Raw genomic sequence first — 24643 nt, 5'->3', positions numbered from 1 at the left:
GGATGGTGACGGCCGCCCTCTCGGAAGGGTCGCTGAAGAACTTGCCCTCGCTGCTGGCATCAGGGCTCACGGCGCCTGGAGGGACAACAGAGTGTCCTGGTGAGCACAGGGGGTGCCGGTGGCCCCCAACACGCTCCAATGAGCAGGGCAGGGCTCTGGTATCCCCCCCCATGGGGTCAGACCAGCCTCCGTGGACCCCAGGCTCCCCCCAGAGTGGGGCTTCACTCCGTGATGCAGATGGAAGAGGCCAGACAGTCCACAGCTGGAAACCACGACTCCAGCAGCTCATGGGGCTCATCTCCACGGCAGAGGGAGATGGAGCAGGAGGCACAGCCAAGCCCAGCCTCCCCGGCAGCGCTAAGCCCTCTATTTACACAGCTTTCCTCCCCAAAGACCTCAGCTTCCCCACGTTTAATCACCAAGTATGATACTCACTTACTTTCACACACACAAATAAGATTAGGGGAGGAAAAAAAAAAAAAAAAAAAATGAAGCCCGGCGCTGTAGAGCAATAAAGCTCTCACGCTGACAAATGGGAGCCCTCCCCGCCCCACGCTTAATGTGGCATCAGGGAAGTGTTGTGGAATTCAACAGGAACTGAATCAAAGGCTCTCAGCAGCGCTCCTCTAAGCGAGCGTGTCACCGCTAAGCACCCCCCGAGCAGCCATCAGGAATCCTGCTGCCAGATGCTGCTGGATAAACTCGCCGCTGGCACCTGAACCCCTCCTTGTTCGTGCCCTGAAAGAGATGGCGAAGTAAAAAGATGCATCAAGAGAGTCTGTGTTGGGAATCAGCTCCCTCCTGCCCTGCTCAACAAGACTCATCGTCAGCTGTAAATCCTGCCCACTGCAAAAAAAAAAAATCAGAGGGCAGGGAGCCACCAGGACTTAGACTGAACATTAGGAAGGGATTTTTCACAGAAAGAGTGGTCGGGCATTGGAACAGGCTGCCCAGGGAGGGGGTGGAGTCACCATCCCTGGATGTGTTTAAGGGACATCTAGATGGGGTACTGAGGGACATGGTGTAGGGGAGGACTTTGTAGAGTAGGGGAGATGGTTGGACTCGATGATCCCAAGGGTCTTCCAACCTAGACCATTCTATGATTCTATGATTCTATGACTTGTTCTGCAGTATGTTTGCAGCAAAGTACCCCCAGATCTTCCAGAAATACACCTACAGCTCAGCCACGACTCATCAATAACACCCCGCTGCTGCAACACCACCCCACTGTCAGCCCTGGGGACCTTCCCGTCTCCCAGAGCCGTGCCCAGGCTGGCCAGAGGAGGAGGAACACTGGGGCTCAGCACCCTGCTCTGTCACAGCATCACTGCACCCCCCCTCACCCCATCGCTGCCCGAGCCGCGCTCAGAATAGAAGCGCCCAAATCCTCTTTGCTGAGCGCTCGGCTGCAGCGCAGGGGGCAGGGGCTCAGAGACAAGAGCGGGGAGGGGGAAAGAGGGGGGAAGTCAGGGGGGGTTTGCCAGACCGGGGAGAAAAAGAGGAAGGGGGGGCTGTTTTAGGGGGCAGTCTGACCCACGGGGCTCAGTGGGAAGCGGGGGTTTGCACACACACTGTTGTGTATTCAGTTGTGCAACACTAGGCCCTTCGCTCGCTGACACGATGGGTTTCAAGGAACATCTCACCATCCTGTCCCTTCCCAGGTGCCCTCCAGGGAGGAGAACTGACGGAGACACGGCGCAGCCAGCGAGCCACAGGCTGGGCTGGGGGGAAAGCTGTCGGAGAGGGCTTCCCTCCACAGAGCTGGTATCCAAAACACCTCTTGGAGAAGCCAAGAAGGCTCCAGGTGCCACAGTGCCCGCTCTTCCGGGGCATCCCACAGTCACAACACTGTGTTTCCCCTGCTACGCTGTCTCCACACTCACCTTTCTCCCCAGAAGCAGAGTAGATGCTGTTGTGCCGCGAGCTCCGACCTCTCTGGAGAGAAAGAACAAAAAGAGAGAGAGTTCTGTGTCAGGGAGAGGTAGAGAGGCCAGCTGGGAAGCTCTGAAAGGGCCTCACTGAGCTTTCCACCCTCCATTCCCTTCGGGAAGCTTGGAAACACTTACTGTAGTTCCCTTAAAGAGCACTACAGAGCACTGGTTAATTAATTTGCATTTGTGAGAAGTCCTCCAAGGAGAGGCAGAGAAGAGCTCGGTATGAAATCAGCTCTGAGCTGTGGTGGGAGCATCTCGGGATGGACCTTGGCACCGGCCTCGCTCCATCTGCGTTTCAAACCCAGGTGGAACCAGGCTCACTGGGTTGAGTTCCCCAACCCCAGCACCCACCAGGGTACTGCAGCACCTGGGACGGCAGGGCTGCTCGGGAGTATCTTCACTCCTAAGAATAAGCCTGAATTTGTCTACAAATACCTTCTCTACATCTTTCAGCTAGTCAAAATACCTAGTAAATATTACCAAGATCATAAAGATACTCTTGGTATTACCCTATTTTTCTGTCTTTCAAGGCAAAGAGAAAAACCTCTGCCCCTTGCCCGAGCCTTCTGCTCCCAGCAGGCTGTTTGGGTAACAGACACATGCTCCTCTCCTGCTCCAGGGACTGCCCTGTCCCCCAGAAGATGCAGAGGAGGAGCCCTCACCTCGCTGTCCCGGCTGGTGCGGCGGCTCTGGGTCACACACTGGATCTGCCAGGGCAGGGGCTGGTACACGAGGTAGGGCAGGGGCTCCTCACGGAACAGGTTGGTCCCGAGCTGGACACAGGAGGGATTTGCAGCAGGTAAGAGCAGAACAGAGCAGAGAAGGGCAACAGAAGGAGCTGCTGTTCCATGTGCCTCACCAGCGATCACAACCCCTGGTGGCCCCACCAGCTGCGGTGATGCTCAGCATCTCTTCCTGCCCCACATGGACAAGTGATTCTCATCATGAGAAGTGCTCACGGGTAAGGCTGAGGCCGTGGGGCATCGAGTTATGAGTGGCCCAGACCTCCCCAGGGTGGCACAGGAGCCACCAGGACAAGCAGAGACCTCTGCCTCCTCTCCCTGCCCTGAGGTGGTTTTGGGGACAGGGAATGGCAGAGGACAGGAGCTGGTCTAGAGATGGCAGGAGAGACAGGGCTCAGAGCTCTGCTGTAGGCTCACCCCGTGACACTGGGACAGTCACCTCCCCCAGTGTCCCACACCACAGCAGGGACAAGGCACCGCGCTGTGGGACCCTCTAGCCCTGGAGAAGGAGCTACAGAAGCCCGAGGCACCATCAGTGGGGCCAGGAACAACCATCAGGCTGGTCCCACAGCTCCTACCAAACCTTTCTGGTTTGTTTTCCTCTCCCCAGACAAGAGCAGCCCTGGACAGGGCAGGGTTTTCCTTCCTCCCCAACCCCGAGAGCTCCAAGACTCAAGGTGTGCTTGCTCCCCAGACTGGGAAGCTCAAATACCTGGGCACAACGGGGGACTGACCTCTGCAGGGCTCCGATACACCCACTAAGGTGACAGTGACAAACACAGCACTCCCGAGGCACCACCACAGACCCCGTGCTGAGGACGACACACCACAGGGGCTCAAGGCACAGCCTGGGCCATGCTGGAGCAGGAGCTGAGACACCCCCAACCCGCATTCCCCACTTCTCCGAGGAGATAACCCACCACACGCCTCCAGAAATGAGATGGAAAGCGTTAAATCCTGCCTGCAGCCAGCCCGGCCCCGACTCACCTGCCCAAACGCTCTCACCACGAAGAAGAGTGCTGTCATCAGGGTTCCCAGCATGGCCGGGGCTCCGAGGGGCTCCCGCTGCTCCGGGAGGTCACAGCTCTGGGAACACCGCGCCGTCTCCGAGCAGCCGGGGACTGGAAGGTGCCTCCCCCAGCGAGCAGAGCCCCAGCCCCTTAATGAGCTTAGGGCTTGTCTTCCTCTTGGCAGAGTAATCACACGCTGTCCTTTTGCTCTTCTAATCGCCCCGTTTCTCCAACACGTAGGGCGCTGGCATTCCAGGAAAAGCAAATCCTCTTCTCTCCGTAGGGATGCCAGCCGGTGCCCACGGACACACACGCAGCCCCCACCTCCCACCCACGAGCTGGATGCTCCCACCCATGAGCTGGAGCATCCTCCTCCACTCAGCAGGATCACAGCCTCCCACCAAAGCCTCCCACCCCCAGGAGGTGCCTACAGCTCAGACTTTGGGTTTCTCAGAGCCAACCTGTGCTCTCTCCTGGGGCACAGGCCCACCAGAAGTGCCCACCTGGACACCGTAGAGATGTCCTCCAGCAGCTGGTGCTGCAGCTCCCCAGCAGGCAGAGACACACAAGCACAGCTCGTGCACAGCAGGAACTGGGGTGAGCCAGGGTTTGGTGGGGGTTTGTTTCTCTGCTCTACCAGTAGCTCAAATCCTGGTGTGATCGCCCACCATCCCCACATCCCCACCACCCAAACCCAGGGTTTCCAGTGAGAATGTGCAGTGCAAAAGGAAGAGCTGGAAAAATAAGGGCAGGTTGAACCCCTCCTGGCCCCACCATTGCTGTCACCAGCCGTGGCACACGTCTCCAGTCCCAACCCTGGAGAGTCCCCAAGGCAGGACACGTGGCAAATGCCCCGTTTGGGCAGAGGGAGCCTTTGCTGCAGTGCTTGGAGACACAGGACCAGCCGAGTCTTTCTCCAGAGACTGCCTTAAAGGGAAAAATCCCCGAGGAGCAAAGATGCACAGCGGGGAACGGCTGCCATGAGGGTCCCCAGGGCTGCTGGAGGGAGACAAGAAGGGGAAAGGAACAAGCCATGGGAAGAGGAGAGCCCATCACCAATCCTGCCTGCTTTCTGGCAATTCCCAAGGCCACTTCCATGGAGAGAGACCACCGTTGTAAGGAGAGGGATGAGAGTTGTATGAAAAGGGCAGGATCCGAGCCCGAGAGCAGCCGCCCTGTCAGCTGAAAGCCCCACCAACAATTGCTTTTGTAGTTTTGCTTTTCAGCTTTCTACCTGCCCCTGCGTTCCCTGCCCTGGGCAGACACTTCACAGAATAATGGTGACAAAGCCACACCGAGCTCAAGTGGCCTTGGAAATCGCCAGAAGTGACCTTGACCAGACAAAACATGAAATAACCCAGGAACAAGCGAGGGGAGGATGTGAAAGGGAAGTTGGGTATCTAGGGCTACAACAGAACATCTCAACAAGATAAAAAAAAAAAATAGCTACAAACATCACTGTCATACAAAACAGGCTCCTGGAGATTTAATTTGCGTACAAAACCAGATACAGGTTTTAAACAGAGAGAGGAACACGTTTCAGACCAGGTTATTGCTAAGAAAGCAGGCGTTTCTCCACACTAACACAGCCCTCTGCGCACACAGCGAGGAGGCTTTGGGCACAGCAGCTGGCAGCCCCCCCACGCTCAACGGGGATCCAGCTCCCCAAGGACAAAGGCCGGCCCAGGAATTAAAAAATTTCTAACAGACCAAACAAAAATATATATATATCTATACAGACATTCTTTAGGGTTTTATAATGATGCTCATCAAAAATATATTTCTATTTGCATGTAAACATCCCCCCGCCACGCTCAGCGTGAGCTGGTGCGCTGCCAGAACCCAGCGCCCGGGAAGCAGAGCAGGAGGGGGCTGTGCTTCCCTGCCCTGCTCATCCTCAGCCCCCACGAGGAACACCACCGGCACGGAGAGGTGAGGAGCAGCAGCTTCCCCACCCTCCCAAACCCGCTGTCTCCGGAGGGAGCAGCTTTGGAGATGGTTCCTCACAGATGGGATCCCTCGAAACGCAGCCGCCTCCCTCAGACAAGCGGTTCAGCCTTCTTTTAGAGCATGCAATATTTAAAGTCAGCTCGGAGGAAACACCGACAGAGGCAACCAAAACACCACATTTCCCACTCAGCAGTGGGAGAGCCTCAGCCCGGTGGCTCCCCGGTGGCTCCAGCGGCACCATCTGCCCCCTCCCAGCTCCGCACGTCCTGGTGGGATGGTGACACGTTCTGGAGACACCATCTCCAGGGGAGCATCTCCAGGGGAGCAGCACCGCAGCCACCCGCAGAGCAAAGCACCCTGCCAGCTCAGAGCTGAGCTCCAACGATGCATCCCAGCCCCTCCGCCGTGTCCCCAGCCCCCCAGAGACCACGGTGAGAGCCGCTGTCCCCAGGGCACCAGGCTCCCCCCGGCCCCCCCAGCACTGCTGGCTGGAAGGAGAGCCCAGCTGCTGAGCCCAGCTCTGCTCCCTCTCCCCAGGGCACGGAGGGACGCAGCTGGGGCTGCATCTCCACCTTCACACTAGGCTGAGTTCCTCAACAGCTCCTGCACCAGCGGGCACCATCCCGCTCCACGTCACCATCGGAGCATCCGTAACGTGGCAGAGGAGCTCCCGCAGCGCAGCAGGAGGGGGAAGCAGGGAGTGCTTTCCCAGATCCACCAGGATAAGCCACACTTGGTTTAGTTCCTATTGCTGCCACCCCAAAAAGAGAGGAACATTCCCTGAGAGTCAGGATCTGCCGTTCTGTCCCCGGAGTCCACAGCCCTTTGGCTGCCTGTTCCCCTTGCTCACACACGGTGGAGGCCAGATGTCCTGCCCCACCTGCAATTAAGCATTTGCTGGGCATCGGTGCGGGCTCATTTCCTGCCACGTCTCCTCCAGTGAAGTCTCCGCTGGATCCACGTCCTCCCCCTTGACCAGTTCCTCCAAGTCCTCCGTGATTCATGGCTCTGGCTCACGACTGCCGGAATACTAATGAGGGAACTGTTGATTTATTGAAGCCCTGATATTTCACCACTGGATTAAACAGTCTATAAAGTATATTTGGACACATTACAGGATTAGAAGAATCCACCTGGGAAGTTCGCTTCCTCCTTCCTCCGCTCTCTTGTAAAGAGACTTTATTTCAAGGGCACAGCACAAGGAGAGGCTGGAGATGGCCGGGCATTGCTGGAACCCCAAGTATCACCAGGGAGACCACAGGGGCCTCAGCCACCATCTCTCCAGAGCCAAGTCCCACCTTTTAGTAATGGTAGACTTTAATTTGTCTGTTTTCATCCAGTCCCAGCTGCAGCAGGCTGGGGCTGCTGGCGGGGGGCTTCTGTGTGCCTGGGAAGAGAGGTCTGGCAGGCGGGTGAAGGAAACGCCGGGGTTTTGGGAGGGATGAGGACGGGCAGAGGCAGCAGGACAGGACCCGAGGGGCAGGAGCCAGCTCCACGCAAACGTGCTGGATTTAGCCTGCTGCCTCCAAGCCCCATGGAATTAGAGGGGGATTAGGGAATTCAAAGGAGCACCCTGCGCTACGGGAGGCCCGAGGGATTTGCTGCTAATTTCAGTGCAGACTGTGGAGGGGACAGCGACAGCCCCGGTAATGCTGTTACAACACAGGGCTGGAAACATCCCCACTAATAGCACTGGGAGGTCTCATCCCACCCAGTTGAAGATCCACCCACGTTACGACACCGCGCAGAACCGAGGTGGAGGGAGAGGTGCAGGGCTCCAGCCCTCCCTGCCCAGCCACGAGGCCACCCCATGTGCCAGGTCCTGGGGACTCCAGGCACCTTCCCCTGGCAGAGACACTGCTCCCTGCCCCGAATCCATGACACCAAAACCAGGCTACGAGACCAGGCCCCCTATTCCCCTGCCACCTCCTCCATTCTGCACTCTAATTTTGGTTTTTTTTAAAACCATCTCACATTACAAGCTCCCACTGCTGTGAGCAGTGACACTAAAGAGGATCACAGCACAACGAGGGGAAGGGAAAAGACTCTCTGTCAAGTACAGCTCAAAAAAAAAAAAAAAAGAGCAAGCAGGCCACTCCTGCTCCAGCTGCTGAACACCATATTGCTTTGCAGAACTGGGCACTGAAATAGAGGCTGAGGCTTCCAAATTGCTCTTCAAGGCTTTCGAGCTCCTGACTCGCTCACCTCCTGCTGTCTCCTCCCACCTGCTGCAGGAAGCTGGAGCGCAATTAAAGACCAGACCCGGGCTAAGGATACATTTGTGAATCCCTCTTGAAGTCCTCCAGCCACTTCTTGTTGGTCTCTATCATTCCTTGAATACTCATCGCGTCCGACCCGCGGCTCTGGAACTGGGAATGCTGGAACAGCCGTATTTGCTCACTGTTGCATGAGAGAGAGACAGCACAAGTGGGTGAGAAATAAAAACCAATAAAAGAGCAATAAAAGCACAACAACACAACAACTCAAGGAAAAAAAAAGACCCTTACTCTGCAGGTACGTATCCCAGCTTGTTGTCCAGAGGCTTGGAACTTTCACTGAGCGATGGGAACCCACCTGGAAAACAGACATTAAATACAGGCCTCCCAAAAAATTTTACAGGCACAGTCTTTCTATCTGGGTGCATCTGCTTTCTCATACTCCAGATACACAGTCCCTACAAGCTGAGCCCCCCCGGAGGACACAGTGGTGTTAAGGAAACCAAGACACTGAACTCTATTGGCAATTCTCAGGAGGTTTTCCAGGCTCCTCTTTCACTCCCTTCTTTAACTGCTGCCTTGGGTGTATATTAAAGGCTGAGCTGCTCCAGAAGCAAGATGACAAGATCAGCCATATGCTGCACCGCTCGGAATGAAAAACCCTTTTTCTCCTTCTTTATCTCATTAGCACCCTTCCATCAGCAGCATCAGCAGATCTGGCCTCAGCAGCATCGGGAGGAGCTGGGGAGAACTCGCAGGGCTTTGGGATCCGGAGTCCCAGGAGCAAGCAGGAGGGTTCCAAGCAGGAGACTCACCTGGGAAATACTTGTGCCATTTCTCTGCCAGGATGGTGTCCACCGCCTGCCCCGCCGTGAAGGAGCGCCCGGTGCTCAGCCTGGTGCTCCAGGCCCAGGGGCTCACCAGGGACACCCCAGAGCCACTGGCCTGAAGCCCTGCCACGGAGGTGTATGAAGACAGAGGGACACCGTCACAGGGCGTGGAGGTGAAGAGTGGAGACTGGCAACTGCTCAGGGAGTCCAGGACACCAAGGACCCCGTTCAGCTCGCTGGTGATACGCCGCAGGGACTCCGACAGGTACTGGATCTTGTCCGACTGCGGGGCAGGCCGCAAATCGGTTCCCAAATCAACTGGCAGAAGAGAGGGGAGGAAAAGAGGGATCACTGGGAAAGCAGAGGAGACAGTGCCTGCCTGGCAGGAGGCTCTCTTTTCACCATGCTGTGCTCCAGGCTGGGTTTGATCAGTGGGTGCTGAGCAGGATCCGTCCCTCCAAGTCCTGCCGTACCCTGTGCCGTGCAGCCATCAACATCCCGGCCATCCCCTTGCCAACAGCAAGTGCTTTCAAGAGCTGGAAGCCCCAGCACTGCACACCCTGCCCCTGGCACGGGCAATCAGGCTTCATTTCCATGAAAAAACCCCCACAAACTGAGCAGGAGGCAGAATGGGCTGGTTACACTTCACACATTCAAAAAGAGCCAAGGTCTCCAGGCCACCAGCCAGGCTGGAGGTAGGACCAGGAGGACTGTGCTGATACAAGGGCTCTCATATGGCAAGAGAAAACTCTTCATTTTCACATGTGCCTGCAGATATTTGACTGATCAGGGTCAGAGAGACAGTCCCAGACTGGACAGATTGTCAGTCTGTCGCCGGGGGGATGTTTTCCAAGTTTTCTTTAAGCTCCAGCCTCGCCAGCCTTCCCGCAAGCAACACAACCCTCCTGCCTTCCTGGCTGTGCGTGGGGAGCCCTCCTGCCCCCCTGCACAACTCCGTTACAGGCAACTCAGGGCAAACAGCAAAAGCACAAGCAGCAGCAGGAACCACACCAGCCTCTCCTGCCAGAGAGTGAGGAAGAGGAAGGCCAGGAACCTGCAGAGGAGCAGGAACAGCTCAGCAACCACGGAGGGAAGAGCTGAAGCCAGGTTTTATAATTCACTCTCAAAACAAAAAGGTAGAGATTTAAAAGGCAAATTCACAGACAGATTCTGTCCCTCTCACCTGCCACTGCTTGAAAAAAAAATAAGTCTATTTCCTGCCTGTAAAGTGTTCTATACAGAGCAGTCCCAGTCACAGATTACAGACCTGCTTGAAACGCTAACGAGCACCAGTGAGAACAACAGAAGGTACATCAGAGGCGAGAGGCAACGCCAGAAAAAGGTCTAAATAATTCCAAACTGGGCACAGCCCATGCAGCCTGGCAGGCACTTACGTTTAGGCTGACACAGATTTACACTGGACGTGCTGTTTGTGTCCTCAGAGTTGCTGAGATCAAAAGTCACCACCTTCTTGCACGCAGCGCTCTTCAGCGTGTCTTCGTCTGAAAGCTGGTTACAAGAAGGAAAACAATGCAAATGAAACCTGCTCTTCTGTCCCTGAACCATAAAAGCCACTGGAATCCTGCCCTACAGCTCGTCTGCACAGGCTGGATGGAACAGACAGACAAAGGGCAAGTGAAGGCCAACTCCTCTTCAGTCCCTGACAGCAAAATCTGCAACCCAAGAGGCTGCTTGGTCTCTAGAAGCAGCACATGTGCACTAGGGGCCAAATCTAACAGCCACGGGAATGAGCCCTTCTAGGCAGAAGTCAAAGTGTTTTGTGCTTCAAATAAGCCTCAAAAACTCTCCCATGGGCTGGGTTCTCTCTTTGCACCAAGGACAAGTGCTTGACCATCAAAGGTCTCCTGCTCTCACGTCTGCTGCCGCCCTGCCTAAGGCCATGGTCCCTGGCAGAGCTGAAGAGATGCCAGGGCTCGCCTTGGTCAGGAGAGCAGACTCCATCCCAGCTCACAGGAGGTGACCTGCCCTTGTCTCTGGGCTCACATGGTGCTGCTTTCTGTACTCACCCTGCAGCCACCCGCTGAACCCAGCCCAGATGCCATCAGCAGAGGGAAGGCACAGTCCTTGCCATCCCGACCGAGACTCAGACAGTTAAATGGACATCTAACCATCCTGATGTGAGGTTTCAGGTTATGTTGGAGGATATTTCAGCACAGCAGTGCTGCTTTCCATAGCCATTGGTTGTTGACCTAACAAACAAGCTTCTCACAAGCCAGTGAGCTCTGCAAGTGCTCATCCATCCCCCGTGCTGTTGGCTGTGGGTCCAGTGAATCCCAGGGGTCACAGGTCAATTCAGCCTGTCATTCTCTCCAGCTTTGTGACCAGCCTCCTCTCCCACCCTTCAGACAGACACACCATTCTGCCCTCAGAACGTGTTTCTAAAATCCAGCTCTGCTGGCAAACACCAGTCTTTGACCACCAGTGGAACAGCCCTCCTGGGGGCCAAAAGCCCTGCCGAGACTCCAGCCCAGGGGAGGGGGCCGAGAGCTCGGGGCAGGCCCAAGGAACAGCCACGCTGGTGGTTACCTCCTCCAGCAGCGAGGACTCCAGCTGGCTCAGCTTCTCCTCTTTCTTCTTCAGCAGCACCTGCCCTTTCCGCATGGCTGACTTCATCTTGTCCAGCTGCTTCGCTTCCTGCAGTGGATCAACAGCCAAGGAGGAAAATTTAACAAGGATGACAGGAAATAATCTGCACTAGTGGTTCGGGTGAGTTTCATTATTTCACTTCTACTCAGCACAGGAAATCATGCTGTCAGAGTAAAATTGCTCCCAAGTCTTTGAGAACATGGGGAGTGGAGGGCACAGAGGGCAGAGAACGTCTCAAAGCGAGTTCTCCTCAAGGAAAAAGAGGTTTCATTTCCAGACCCTGCACCCAACAGGGTCAGCAACTTTGGTTCAGCAAACATGAATGCTCTCTGTGATCAGTGAAGGAAATTATGGCCTTCCCCATCTTTGGTTGGCATATCAGAGTTGGTGAGTGAACTCAGAGAGACTCCAGAGCCCCTGTCCAAGCAAGAGTGAGGTCACTGTAGAGCTACAGCCACAAACTTGTACCTACTGACAGGACAGACATCTGTCACTTCCTCTACTTTAGGATTTGCATGACACGGGAATCCCTTTTTCCCCTCTACCAGACATTTTCTCCATTTTTGAGGTCCCAAGAGCTCCAATTAACAAGTTCCTGCAATCCAGCAAGGTACTGAATGCTGGTCACGCTGCAGTGACTGCTTCACAGAGCCTTCCCAACCCAAAGCACACAACAGAACAACAACTATTCTATCAGAGCCTTGTGTTATGATGAAGGTGACACAAGCGAGGGCGAGTACTACATATCTGTCATAAAAGACACACAAGATCTGATTTTGAGGAGGACTGAAGACCCACAGCTGCCTGTCACTGCAGCAGAGCCAGGAATCCATCCCAGGGCTGATCCACTTCTGCAGCCACCGTGCCCAACATCTCAACCCTCGGGGGCTCACCTCCTCCAGGTTCTTGCGCACCCCCTCCAGGAGCTGGGAGCTGTCGGGGTCCTGCACCACCTCCTGTGCTTTCTGCATCTCCTGGCGCCACTGCTGCTTGGCAGCTTTCAGGGCCGTGTGCCTCTTCCTCATGGAGCGGGTCTGGCGCAGCAGGAACTCCTTGGCGTTCCTCAGGGAGATCCCTTCGGCAGAGATGTAGCTCCTGACGCTGCGGGGAAGGGACAGGCTCTGCACTGGCTGGGCCACCCTGCAGGCCTCAGGCAGCACCCTCCCCAAAACCGACTGTCAGAACATTTGCTTGTGAAACCAAAGCAAAAGTGTTCTCCCAAAACAGCCGGCACGCAGATACTCACTGGTCAAACTGGAAGTTGCCATCCTCGGGGCTTTGAGAGCCGGGGGAAGCTGGGTCTCCAGATGAAGGCTGAGGAGTTGAAACATTTCAAAGAGTAACAAATACGAACGGGAAACAGAACCCCAACACCCCCCAGAATCCAGCTAGGAGCACAAATTCAGAATGACATCACCACGGTATTGCCCAGGCCCAAAACCAGTGCCAGGGGTGGTTTTTATATAACAAGACATTTCAAGAGCTCAATGTCAAGTGGAAACCAGTGACGAGTGGCATTCCTCAAGGGTCAGTACTGGGACCAGTGCTCTTCAGCGTCTTTGTTGGAGACACGGACAGCAGTTTGAGTGCAGCCTCAGCAAGTTTGCTGATGACACCAAGTGGTGTCATTCGGGTGGTGACACACTGGAGGGAAGGGATGCCATCCAGAGGGACCTGGACAGCCAGAGAGGTGGGCCTGTGCCAGTCTCATGAAGTTCAACCAGACCAAGTGCAAGGTCCTGCACCTGGGTCACAGCACCCCACGCACAAATCCAGGCGGGGCAGAGAATGCCTTGGGAGAAGCCCTGAGGAGAAGGGCTGGGGGGTGTTGCTGGATGAGAAGCTCAACACAGGCTGGCAATGTGCAACAGCAGCTCAGAAAGCCAAGAGCATCCTGGGCTGCATCCCCAGCAGCATGGCCAGCAGGACAAGGGGGGGTCTGCCCCTCCACTCTGCTCTTGGGAGACCCCACCTTGAGTTCTGTCTTGGAGTCCTCAGCACCAGAAGGACATGGACCTGTGGAAGCGAGTCCAGAGGAAGCCATGAAGATGCTCTGACTCTCTCCAGCAGTTCCCCATCCTTCTTGAACTGGGGGGCCCAGAACTAGACCCCAGTGCTCCAGATGTGTCCCTACGAGGGCAGAGCAGAGGGGAGGGATGACCTCCCTCCACCTGCAGCCATGCTCTTTTGAATGCACCCCAGGAGACCATTGGCCTTCTTGACCACACAGGCACACTGCCAGCTCACGGGCAGCTTGTTGTCCCCCAGGACTCCCAGGTCTCTCTGCAGAGCTGCTTTCCAGCAGGTCAGCCCCTGACCTGTACCAGTGGAGGGGGTTAATTTTGCCTGAGGTGCAGGACCTTACACTTGTCCTTGTTGAACTTCAATAGTTTCACACTCCTTATCCCCACAGAAATCATATATAGACATCAAAAATACTAAACATACTGCTGTCCCCTGGCAAAGAAAAAGGCAGCCCTGCCTCTCCACTGAGTTCACACAGAAGGAACAAGAGCTGGGATTTTCAAGGGAGTTGAACTCGGATCAGAATCTCAGCTCTCACAAGGCAAACACCTTTGCTGGCTGCTTTACTCACAGCTTGAGTGGTTTCTCTCAGGTCTTCAACGTGGAGCTCAGCATTCCTTCTTGGAGATTCCACGCTTTCTTCTGCCTCCAGTTCTTTCAAAGTCTCCTGTTTGCTCCTGACCACTGTCTCCAGCTCACTGCCACAAGGAAAGGGAACAGTGGCAGCTCTTGATTAGACAGGTCTGTCCAGCCCAGTCATCTGTCTGCACTGGTGTCCAAAGTGACCTCCAGTTTCCAGGAGGGAAAGGGCCACAGATGGGCAAGACAACACCAGTAGGGCTCTGTGGGGTGGTATGGAGCATTTCAGTGTCCCTCTCAAAGCATCTTATCAACCTCACAAGACAGATGGGGGAAGGACCAAGAAGTGAACCTGAGCAGCAGAGGCAAAGGGACACATCTTCACAGCAAGTCATGAAGAGATCTGGAAACAGACCCCAGGACCTCCGTGCCCTCAACACACAGTAAAACCCCCATCAGGATTCTGAAGGAACGTGACCCAGCACACAAGAAGTTCAAGGGCAAGGGGGAGGTCTGGGCTTGGTTAGAGAGGTTTTGGCCAGAGGCACAGGGCAGATTTGTTGCATTAGAGAGAACTTCTCATCCACACACCTGATCCGTTTCTGCAACCGCTGGCTTCGGGTCTGCAGCAGGTCCACCTGGGCCTCCAGCTCAGCCTTCTGGTCCTGGAGCTCTTCCAGAGACCTGCGCAGCTGCCGGATGGACTCCAGGAGGCTGGCGTGCTCCTTCCTGCTCTCCTCCAGCCGGAGCTGAGAAGTGAAAGCAGCTTCCTAGGAGGAAAAACAGTAATTTCCCTAACACCAAAATAAAAGGCACACAAGTTGCCGCCTGCACGGTTCACAGGAGGTCCCAGAGCTACCAATGTACAGACAAATCCTGGAAGAACAGGATTGTCTCTTCTTTTTCGGGAAACAGTTCAGAGCTAATCAAGCTCCCAGCAGGATGGCACTCCAGGCTGAGGCAGGGAGGGATTTTCAGACTCACAATTTAGAAGCTACAGTTCATTATTTTTTTTAAATCCACAGTACCAGTGCACTGCCCTCACCCCCAAAAGCAGCACGGCAGCTCTCCAAGCTCAGGCATACGTACATCTCTTTCCAACTCAGTCTGTCTGTCTTCATCCAGCAGCTGCTGCCTTCTCTTCCTCAGAGACTCCTCCTACATAGGGATGAGGAAGGTGAGTGTCAGAGCAAGGAGACTGCTGGTGCTGAGCAGCATGGGCAGGACAGAGGTCAGGCCTACGCCTCAAGACCATTCCAAAACCCTTGAGGACTGTTGGCAGTGTTGCTTTATCACCCCCCACACACATAGACACAAGTTCCCCTCCCTCTATTGGGCTGACTCACCTGGCTCAGAAGTTGCACTGATCTGGCTTGGATGTTCTTCATACGCATTTCAAGCTCGTTTTCTGAATCCTGGAGTTTTCTTTCCTGCACAGAGGTGCCAAGTTAAAGAGAGAACGGCCCAAGTTCCTCACTCACCAGGAGGAACAAGGAAAACTGGGAATGCGTGTCCTTGTGTCCCTCTGGGCTACAGAGGCACCGAGGTGTCACGGTACACAAGGACCTGCTGGATGAAGCCTTCTCCTCACCTTTTCCCTGTGCCTGTGCTGCAGGGCGGTCAGACGCTCCTCCAGCTCCGCCTGCAGAGCTTTCAGCTCCACTTCATGAAGCTGTCGGAGTCGCCCCATCTCGCTTCGCAGGCCTTCCAGCAGCTCTGCTCTCTGCTTTCTCTCCTGTTTGTCCCAAAACACAAAGGAGGAAAGCGGCTGAGTGAAGCGCAGGTGTCTCCAGGGGCTGACATGAGCACACAGGACGCGCCCTCTGGACAGGGAGCAAACACCAAACTCGGCAGATTAAAGCCCCTTTTGCTTACAGGGACACCACTGAAGGGAAGGGCTCAAGAAAGAAGAAACAACCCATGAAAATGAGGTTGTGTCACACCCTGCTGACTCTATAGTCAGAGGTGGGAGGCAGAAGGCTTCCCAGAAAAACACCTGCAGAAATAGGAACAATCTTCTCGTACAGAAGTCCACACATGAACGTGGAAGTTCCCTGCACAGATAATGTTTTGGCAGTTTATAACCCCAGCCCGAATTCACTTTACAGTTCTCCTAGAAGGAAGGAGACTTCCAGTTCTAGCAGTGGCTGAGATGGGCAGGTCCAGCAAGCAGCAGTGCCAGCCCAACTGCTGTTCCCCAACCGTACCTCCTCCTCATACTGATCCCGAATCCCCGCGAGGGCCTCCTGGTGCTCCTCTTTCATCCTTGCCATTTTCCTCTCATGGTCTTTTTCCACCTCCTGGCGTTTCTCTCTCAGAAGCTCACTGAGCTGCAGGGAGGACACGGGAGGATGTTTGTCAGAACCACAGCACTACAGCAGTCCCCCAGGACAGCTACCTCGAGCAACACGAGCAGAAGGACTGGAGTTCAGAAAATAGGACAAGGCTGTGGCCTGGGTAGTACAAGACAAGCACCCTGATGGGGCCAGATACTGCAGGGGGGTCCCTTCTCCTAAGGCACCCACTATCACCCCTAGGAAGGGGACACGGCCTCTCAAACTCCACCGAACACCCAAGGAGAGAAGCTGAAGACCCTTCAGCAGCCCAAGGAGCACACTTGCCTCGCGCTCGTACTCTGTCACTCGGTAGGCTTTCTGCTGCACTTTCTGCTCTGCTCTCTGCAAGTCTTCATGAAGCTGAGCCTCCTCGCCGCTCCGCGCCTCTGCCAGCTGGGACTGCAGGCTGGAAGTGACCTGCCATGAAAGCCACCCACAGACACTTGTCACCCTTCTGAGGAGATCCATTTAGTGCTCTCCTACGGCGAGCAAGCAGCACGGCAGAGACTCGTGTGTGCAGTCTCACCACCCCCTGCTTGGAGCATGTCCAAATGCTGAGCCAGACCAGAACCACGTTTAGGAAGTGGAAAAAAATCAATGCCACCCTCCCTGGTCACCTTTGGTGACAGTGTGGGGAAAGAAACCAGTTACATTCTAAGGACATCATCTTTTACCTTACGATGCTTCTCTTCTGCTGCAGATTTCAACTGCTGGAGTTCAGTTGCAAACTGTTTCTCAAGCTCTTCTGCTGCCTAGAGGAACAGGAACAAGACAGTCTGCTGGAAAACCTCTGTGTGTGAGGACATGCCGTGCAAGATGCACTTGCAATTAATGTCTGTCCATAAGCATCCAAAAAAGCACAATGGTAAATCCCTTTCAATCCAGATTTCATACAACATACCTCACCTTCTATGTGCTTTCCCTCCCAGGAGATCCCAAAGGATCTCACTCATGCTGTGCTGGAAGGACTATGAACTGCCTCTGTTCAAGAACCCCCAGGCTCTGGAGGAGCAAGGCAGCAGCCACAGAGCCCTTCAGAGCTGGTGAAGTGGCTGGGTTTAGCTTGACAGGGACACACAGTGGTCTTTCTCCTTTCTTCAGATGCAATATGGCCATTTAAATAATTGTTATTTAATCACCACTGTAATGAAAATTGGAGGGTGACTCTTCCCCACATCAATCATGCCTCTAACAGCATGCCTAGCATCTTCCCTGTACACTTTAAGTAAGTCATGGTTATTTTATTTCATCTCAACACTGCAGCATTGCAATGCAAGCCAAGTCAGCATAAAGAGGGTGGGTCTGACCCCAGCCGGCAATAAACATCTCACCTTCTTCTTTTCCCTCTCTAATCTCTCCTTGAGCTCACTCAGGAACTGTTCCTTCTCTTCCTCCAGCCCCATCTTCTCTTTCTGCTGAGCCTCCTCCATTTCCAGCTTCATTGTCTCCAAGACAAGCTGCTGTTGCCTCTCCAGGCTCTCCTTCTCCATCACCTGCTGGGATTCCCACTCTTCCCTTAGCTTCTGCAGCGCGGCCTCTTGCTCTGCCCTGGTAGGTTTGCAACAAGAACAGACAGAAGCGAGTCAGAATTTGGTGCTTTACCACTGGACTCCATTGAGGAACCAGAACTGAGAGAAGACACTGCTACAGGACAGGACATGGAAGCCAGAAGAAACTGAGAACCACAGCACAGATTCACGGTGTATCAACTAAAGCCTTGGAAATAAACAGCAAAGCAGTCAGGTGGAGACATATCTGTCAACTAAGTAAAAAAAGAAATAGGAAAATGTTAAGTTTTCCAGTGTCTGCTTCTTTGTCTCCTCCAACTGCTTCCACAGGCCGTGAGAGCCAGGAGACACCTGCTCAAACCCAGCTACGCTGCCATCCTTGGAGATGCCATTTCTGTCATTTACGTGCCCCAGAGCCGTGCCTGGTCCAACTTCACAGCAACTTCAGGACACTTAAGTACCACATCTATTGAGCAAAATTCCATCAGCTCCAAGGAGCAGAGCTGTTACCATGAAGGTCCAGCAGTTTCACCTTCTGTCACCACACAGCTCCCCTGCACGCACAGCATCGTAGTCAGGGCACCAGCTATGGGGGGCTCAGGAGGGCAAGTACCTCTGCTTTGAGTGCTCTCTGGTGGCACACGAGCTGTTTCCCCCCCAAACCAGCAGAGTGCACACCCCCAGGGATGGCAGCAGAACTTCTCACCTTATCCTCTGCGCCTCCGCCTCGGTCTCCGAGGCGATTCTTGCTCGCAGCTTTGAGAGTCTTTCAGCTTCTGCCTTTCTGACACACAGCTCTTCCTCCTCAGAAGCCTTTGCCAGATCTTCTTTTAGAGTCCTGAGAGATGAGCAGCCAGAAAAAAAAAAAACAACCTAAGTTTCAGACCATTAATTCTCCTTCCTGCCTCCTGAACCCAGCTGCTGGCATGGGAGACAGCCCCTGAGCATCAAACTTCTGCGGTGCATTTTTAGAACGCGCTACATCAGTACAGGTGGCACTTGGGGCTTTTTTTCCCAGGTAAACCCTGGTAGGTTTGCAACAAGAACAGACAGAAGCGAGTCAGAATTTGGTGCTTTACCACTGGACTCCATTGAGGAACCAGAACTGAGAGAAGACACTGCTACAGGACAGGACATGGAAGCCAGAAGAAACTGAGAACCACAGCACAGATTCACGGTGTATCAACTAAAGCCTTGGAAATAAACAGCAAAGCAGTCAGGTGGAGACATATCTGTCAACTAAGTAAAAAAAGAAATAGGAAAATGTTAAGTTTTCCAGTGTCTGCTTCTTTGTCTCCTCCAACTGCTTCCACAGGCCGTGAGAGCCAGGAGACACCTGCTCAAACCCAGCTACGCTGCCATCCTTGGAGATGCCATTTCTGTCATTTACGTGCCCCAGAGCCGTGCCTGGTCCAACTTCACAGCAACTTCAGGACACTTAAGTACCACATCTATTGAGCAAAATTCCATCAGCTCCAAGGAGCAGAGCTGTTACCATGAAGGTCCAGCAGTTTCACCTTCTGTCACCACACAGCTCCCCTGCACGCACAGCATCGTAGTCAGGGCACCAGCTATGGGGGGCTCAGGAGGGCAAGTACCTCTGCTTTGAGTGCTCTCTGGTGGCACACGAGCTGTTTCCCCCCCAAACCAGCAGAGTGCACACCCCCAGGGATGGCAGCAGAACTTCTCACCTTATCCTCTGCGCCTCCGCCTCGGTCTCCGAGGCGATTCTTGCTCGCAGCTTTGAGAGTCTTTCAGCTTCTGCCTTTCTGACACACAGCTCTTCCTCCTCAGAAGCCTTTGCCAGATCTTCTTTTAGAGTCCTGAGAGATGAGCAGCCAGAAAAAAAAAAAACAACCTAAGTTTCAGACCATTAATTCTCCTTCCTGCCTCCTGAACCCAGCTGCTGGCATGGGAGACAGCCCCTGAGCATCAAACTTCTGCGGTGCATTTTTAGAACGCGCTACATCAGTACAGGTGGCACTTGGGGCTTTTTTTCCCAGGTAAATGAAATCAGAATCACAGAATCTTCTAGGTTGGAAGGGACCTTAAAGATCATCTTGTCCAACCGTCAACCCAACTGACAAAAATAGACACCCACACAACAAACAAGGAGCATCATCACTAAACCAGACCTCCCAGCACCACATCAACCCGTCTTTTGAACACCTCCAGGGATGGGGCCTCAACCACCTCCCTGGGCAGCCCATTCCAATGGCTGAGAACCCTTTCAGTGAAAAAAATTTTCCTAATATCCAGGTCCTGGATATTAGGTCCTATTAAATGAAAGCAGACTCCAGTGGGGGTACCTGGCTGCATTAGCACATCTGTAAGCTTTGTATTTCCCTCTGACACCCTCTTTACTACTGCTTTATTGCTGCACAGACATTTTCCCTCCAGGTGTGGTTTCTGTGTCTTCCTTTGCACCCAGAACAGCATCTCATGGCATCTCACATCAAGACAGTGTTTCTGGCTGGCTCAGTGCACCAAGAACACAAGTATCAAGGCCACCTCAAATAAAATACAAGCCTTAAGAGACAAATCCCCCAGGAAGAGGACACAGGTCCCAGTGCTGTTCCACTCCCTGGATGGCTATCAGACCCTCACGCTCTGGCTGGGTTTCAGAGACATCCATGTCCTATTCCTTACAGCCTTGTCTGTGAGTCCCTCTGTGAAACACCCAGCACTAGAGTTTCAGGGTGTTCCTCCGGGGTCCCCTCGTCCCCTCTAACGCTCCCATTCCCAGTCCTGGTACTGCAGGAGACGTGCAGATCCTCCCACACAAGGCTGTCTGTGCCAGGCAGAGAGGCCCATGCTCCTCCTCCCCAAAAGCCACCTTCTTGCCTCCTTTGCCCACAGCTCTGCAAAGAGGCACTGCTTCCAAGGAGGTGGCTTGTAACAGCACGAGCCTGTGGCCACCGGCAGTGAAATCCCTTCCAGGAGAGGCTCAGGGGAGAAAGAGGGGGGAGATGGAGTAAAAAAGGAAAGTACCTGAGGGATTTTTCTTTTTGCTGATGAAGCTTCTCAGCTTCCTCCTCCTCCTGCTGCCTCATCTCCTCCTGGAATTGCTGAATTTTCTCCTGCTTTGTTTGCAATAAATGCATTTTCTCTTGCTCAAGCTCCGTCTCCAGCTCCTTGGCTATTTCCTCCAGGGATTCTTTGCTAGGCTGGTTCAAGGACTGCTTGTGTTTGACATCCTTCTCTGGTCGCCTACCAAAAAGAGAAGGCTCCTTTGGCAAAAGGGTGACAGAAAACTAAGTAACACGAGAGGAACAGCAACATCCCCCAACCAGTATCAACCCCAAACCAAAAAAAAAAAAAATCTCAGAGCCACCTCCTCTAGAAGCTTCACAGTTGACAGAGGGACAGACCACACGGAATCCCACCAGACTGCAGCCACGGGCTGCAGAGGGTATAAGGAAGAGCAGCATAGGGGGGAACAGAGAGAAGAGAAGCTTGCTACAGGAAAGGAGTCTTTACAAGGCTGGTGGGGAACACACAGCACGTGCTCGGGGTTTTGAGGAGCGTGTTGTCTCAGGGGACAGCTTGGAGATGCCCCCACACACCACGGGTGAGCCCTTGCACTGAGTCCCAGAGCAACTCTGAGAAGTTAAACCCAGCCCCAGCAGCGCTCAGGCCTGGAACAACTTGTATTTTGGCCCACTGCAGCTCACCTTGCACAGCTCGGCTTCAGGAAGGATGGAGCAGCGACGATGTCCTGGCTTTGGCTGCCAAAGCAGATGCAGTTGGCCCCTGTTGGCAGCCCAGGGCCTGGCAGTGCCCTTCTGGGGGACCAGGTATTTTTCTGCAGTTGCCATCTAAAGTGCGCTGGGAGTTCGCCAGCTCCAGGCAACAGAAAGCCCTGAGCACTCCAAAAATTCTAAACCAATCTGTTTCTAATTAAGTTTTTTTTCAGAGAGCAGGAAAATTATAAGGTCTGAGAGAGGCTGAAGGGGAAAGCGAAGATTAGTGTAGGAGCAAGGTTCTTATTCTGTGCTAGGGAAAGCTGGAGCAGCAAGGTCTCGGCGTGCTCTGAGACCACTAGCGTGAGGCAGAGGGACTTCTGTTCTGCCAGGGATCAGGGAAGTAACAGCCCCAGTATCACAGCCCTGACTCAAAGGGAAAAGGTCTCTTGTGCAGCCGTTAGCAAAAAGACAGAGGAAAGTAGTTGGGGTCTGGAAAAATCCTGCTTTTCCAGTGCTCCCCCCTGAGGCTACGTGCTCTGGGCCAGCTGCAGAGACAGCTACAGAAGGTGTCACTTATCTGCTCTGCAGAGCCATTCAGCCACTTCCACCTTTTTATCCTCCTCTTTCACCCCAGTTCTTGCTTAAAAAGAGATCAGGCCAACTCTTACACATTGACACTACTCACAATTCCCAACAGAAAATGGGAGACTCTGTGCTGGTCTCCACATCAGAGATGGCTTCTCCACCACCCTGTCCTGGGAGTTGTCTATTTTCGCTGCCTATTTCCCCCCCGTTACCTCTGCTGCCGTGTCACCTGCCAGGGAGAGCAGAGCCAGCACCACTCTCCCCGAGCTCTTCTCTCACAGTGGAGCTGGGGTACTTGGACCATCAATTTAGTATTGGCAACAGAGCCCTGGCTTTTGCAGGGAGCGACACCAGGAAGGAGGAGGTTTTTCCAAGCACAAAGCAAAGAGCTCTCTCTCTCTCCATCCCAGGGAGCCCCGTGCCACGGACCCCGAGGCTGAGCTGCTCTTCTCCCCCTCCCTGGCACAGAGGGCTCACTTGGCACTCGCAGCCAAACAGCTGCCTGGCTTCACACGGGGAGATGCTCCAGCTCTGCTGTGCCCACCAAACCGCGTCTCCTCCTGTGCCGGCTCCGCACGCCAGCCTCAGACACCACCACGGGGAACAAAAGGACAAAAGCTGTCACGCTCACGACACAGGGACTCAGAGGAAGCCCTTACTCTTTCTGGGGGGCAGCAAGCTCCTCCGGATGGGTTGGGCTATCCAGCGACCCCTCCTCCGGCTCCCGGGCCACGGCCTCCTCCCGGCTGGAATTTCCTAAAGCAAAACACTTCTCTTCTGGTGTTTCACAAGCACTTTGATCCCCCTCGCTTTGCAGCACACACACACAAAAAAAGGTAACAGAAGAGGAGATTAGCACAGAGCAGGTTCTGGTGGCTGCTGCAGGCAGACAAGGCAGAGGGAAGAGGGGATGTGATGGGCACCACGCCGTGCCTGCCAACAGGACCTGTTTGTCCAACATGGGGCTGCCAAAGGTGCAGCAAAGCTGCAGACCATTCCCACCTCCTCAAGCCCTTCCAGAATTTAATGGGTGTCAGATTCAAAGTACTGAATCCCTTCCCTGGATTATCCCCCTTCTCCTTCCAAGTCCTTTGAGAATTTCCCCGGGATAAGTTGGCCCTATCAGCAATACTCACACTGTTGTCCAAATTACAGATGGAAATCCTGGCAGGCACGTTTACATCTACAGTCCTACTTCATCTTGGGAGCACAAAGACGAGACAAGGCAAGCACAAGCTAAGCTTTTACAGGCAGAGAGCAAGAGAGGATGCACAGCTGGGAAGCAGGTACCCAGTGATAAGGAGACAATTCCTGCGGGTAGAACACGTTTTCAGGGATGTTCCTATGAACAGCTTCTATAAGCACAAGGCTGCCAACCCCGAGCGCACCCAGCCAGTCATTAAGAGGGGATGTAGCTTCCTCTCTTCACAAGTTTTCCTGGCACAGGCAACAGCTTCTTGGTTGCCAGTGCCCCAGAGTATCTGTAGCTCTGCACGGAGGCTAAGAGTTTTGACACAATTCATCTATAAACGCCACAAGCTGCAGTCTCAGAGAGAGGGGAAGGCCTCGAGAGAGGACAGAGCTCACCACTCCACACAGTATCTCAACTGTTTTAAACAAGATACCACAACCAGGCTGAAAAGAGTTCCCCCAGACTGCCTCGTCCTCACAGTAACTAAGGGTCTGGAAGCCAGCATTGCTCTTGGGGTGCACTCCAGACAGAGCTGTCCACATACCAGGATATAAAATAGCTTAATGCTTGCACCTGGTCAACCAGTGACTTGCTGTAGGCCACCCCTATGGAAGGAAGTGGAAGAGAACCATTCACACCACAGCTGGACCCTCCTGCCACCAGGAACAGGCACCTTCACCCATCAGCTCTGCCCAGCAGGACCAGTGCTGACCAAGAGTGGGGGCTGCCTCACAGCCAGAATGGGCCAGCACAGAAGACAGACCTTTGGGGTCCATCATGGGGCAACGGCTATTGGCTAAGCCTTCCACAGTTAAGCACCACAGGGCACAACATTAACAAGTTCAGACCATCTTGGCAAGAGCGTGACATTCACAGCCGTGAAATCAGACAGCTGGAAGGGACACAGAAGCCAGCTCCACATCTGGGGCACTCACGAGGAGGTGAGACACCCGGTTTCGCTGCCCACCCAGCCAGAAGCTGAAACAAAGCTGGAATCTGCTGAGACAGCACTACGGAGGTGGCAGGAGAAGCCAGAGGTTTAGTGGGGAAAGACCCTGTGAGAAGCTGCAGCATCTACAGGGGACACCTGCAGAGGTTACAGTGACCACAGCAGAGCAGGGACAGACAAGACGGGAGAGTGACCCGGAGCCAGAACTGCCTACACCTCCCTCGTCGCTCCGTTTGTACCGTACCTCTCAGCAGCTTTTGTTCTTTTGCTTTGCTCTTCCTCTACACTGGCTTTGCTTTGGTCTCTTTCCTCTTCTCCCAGCTCCTGGGCCTGCAGGTAAAAGCAAACAGTGGGGAGTTTGCTGGCTCCTTCCCCACCAAAGGGCCGTACGGTGGCTCGGCTGAAGGGCAGCACCGCAAAGAGCATCCACGGGCTGCTCCAGGACACCCAGCTCAGCCAGCAGCCTCCTCTCCCACTCCTCTCCTCTCCCGGG

General features: G+C 54.2%; 1 protein-coding gene across 1 annotated transcript in view; it reads right to left on the bottom strand.

The window, feature by feature from the left end:
- Nucleotides 1-5167: 5167 nt before the first annotated feature.
- The window catches only part of CEP164 (centrosomal protein 164kDa), a 39155-nt gene continuing 19679 nt past the window's right edge, over nucleotides 5168-24643 (bottom strand). The window contains 21 exon segments of the mRNA XM_014949629.1: nucleotides 5168-7038; nucleotides 7915-8037; nucleotides 8145-8211; nucleotides 8669-9001; nucleotides 10078-10192; nucleotides 11231-11338; nucleotides 12184-12391; nucleotides 12537-12604; nucleotides 13887-14013; nucleotides 14486-14664; nucleotides 14984-15052; nucleotides 15241-15324; nucleotides 15486-15629; nucleotides 16102-16224; nucleotides 16516-16647; nucleotides 16905-16982; nucleotides 17562-17778; nucleotides 19430-19561; nucleotides 20730-20948; nucleotides 22669-22818; nucleotides 24395-24480. Coding sequence (XP_014805115.1) covers nucleotides 6939-7038; nucleotides 7915-8037; nucleotides 8145-8211; nucleotides 8669-9001; nucleotides 10078-10192; nucleotides 11231-11338; nucleotides 12184-12391; nucleotides 12537-12604; nucleotides 13887-14013; nucleotides 14486-14664; nucleotides 14984-15052; nucleotides 15241-15324; nucleotides 15486-15629; nucleotides 16102-16224; nucleotides 16516-16647; nucleotides 16905-16982; nucleotides 17562-17778; nucleotides 19430-19561; nucleotides 20730-20948; nucleotides 22669-22818; nucleotides 24395-24480 — 2862 coding nt within the window. The 3' untranslated portion in view covers nucleotides 5168-6938.

Source organism: Calidris pugnax, unplaced genomic scaffold, assembly GCF_001431845.1.
Source record: "Calidris pugnax isolate Ruff unplaced genomic scaffold, ASM143184v1 scaffold180, whole genome shotgun sequence".
In the NCBI taxonomy this organism is placed as follows: Eukaryota; Metazoa; Chordata; class Aves; order Charadriiformes; family Scolopacidae; genus Calidris; species Calidris pugnax.
Note: the sequence above shows the minus strand (reverse complement) of the source record. Positions and strands in the feature narration are given on the sequence as shown.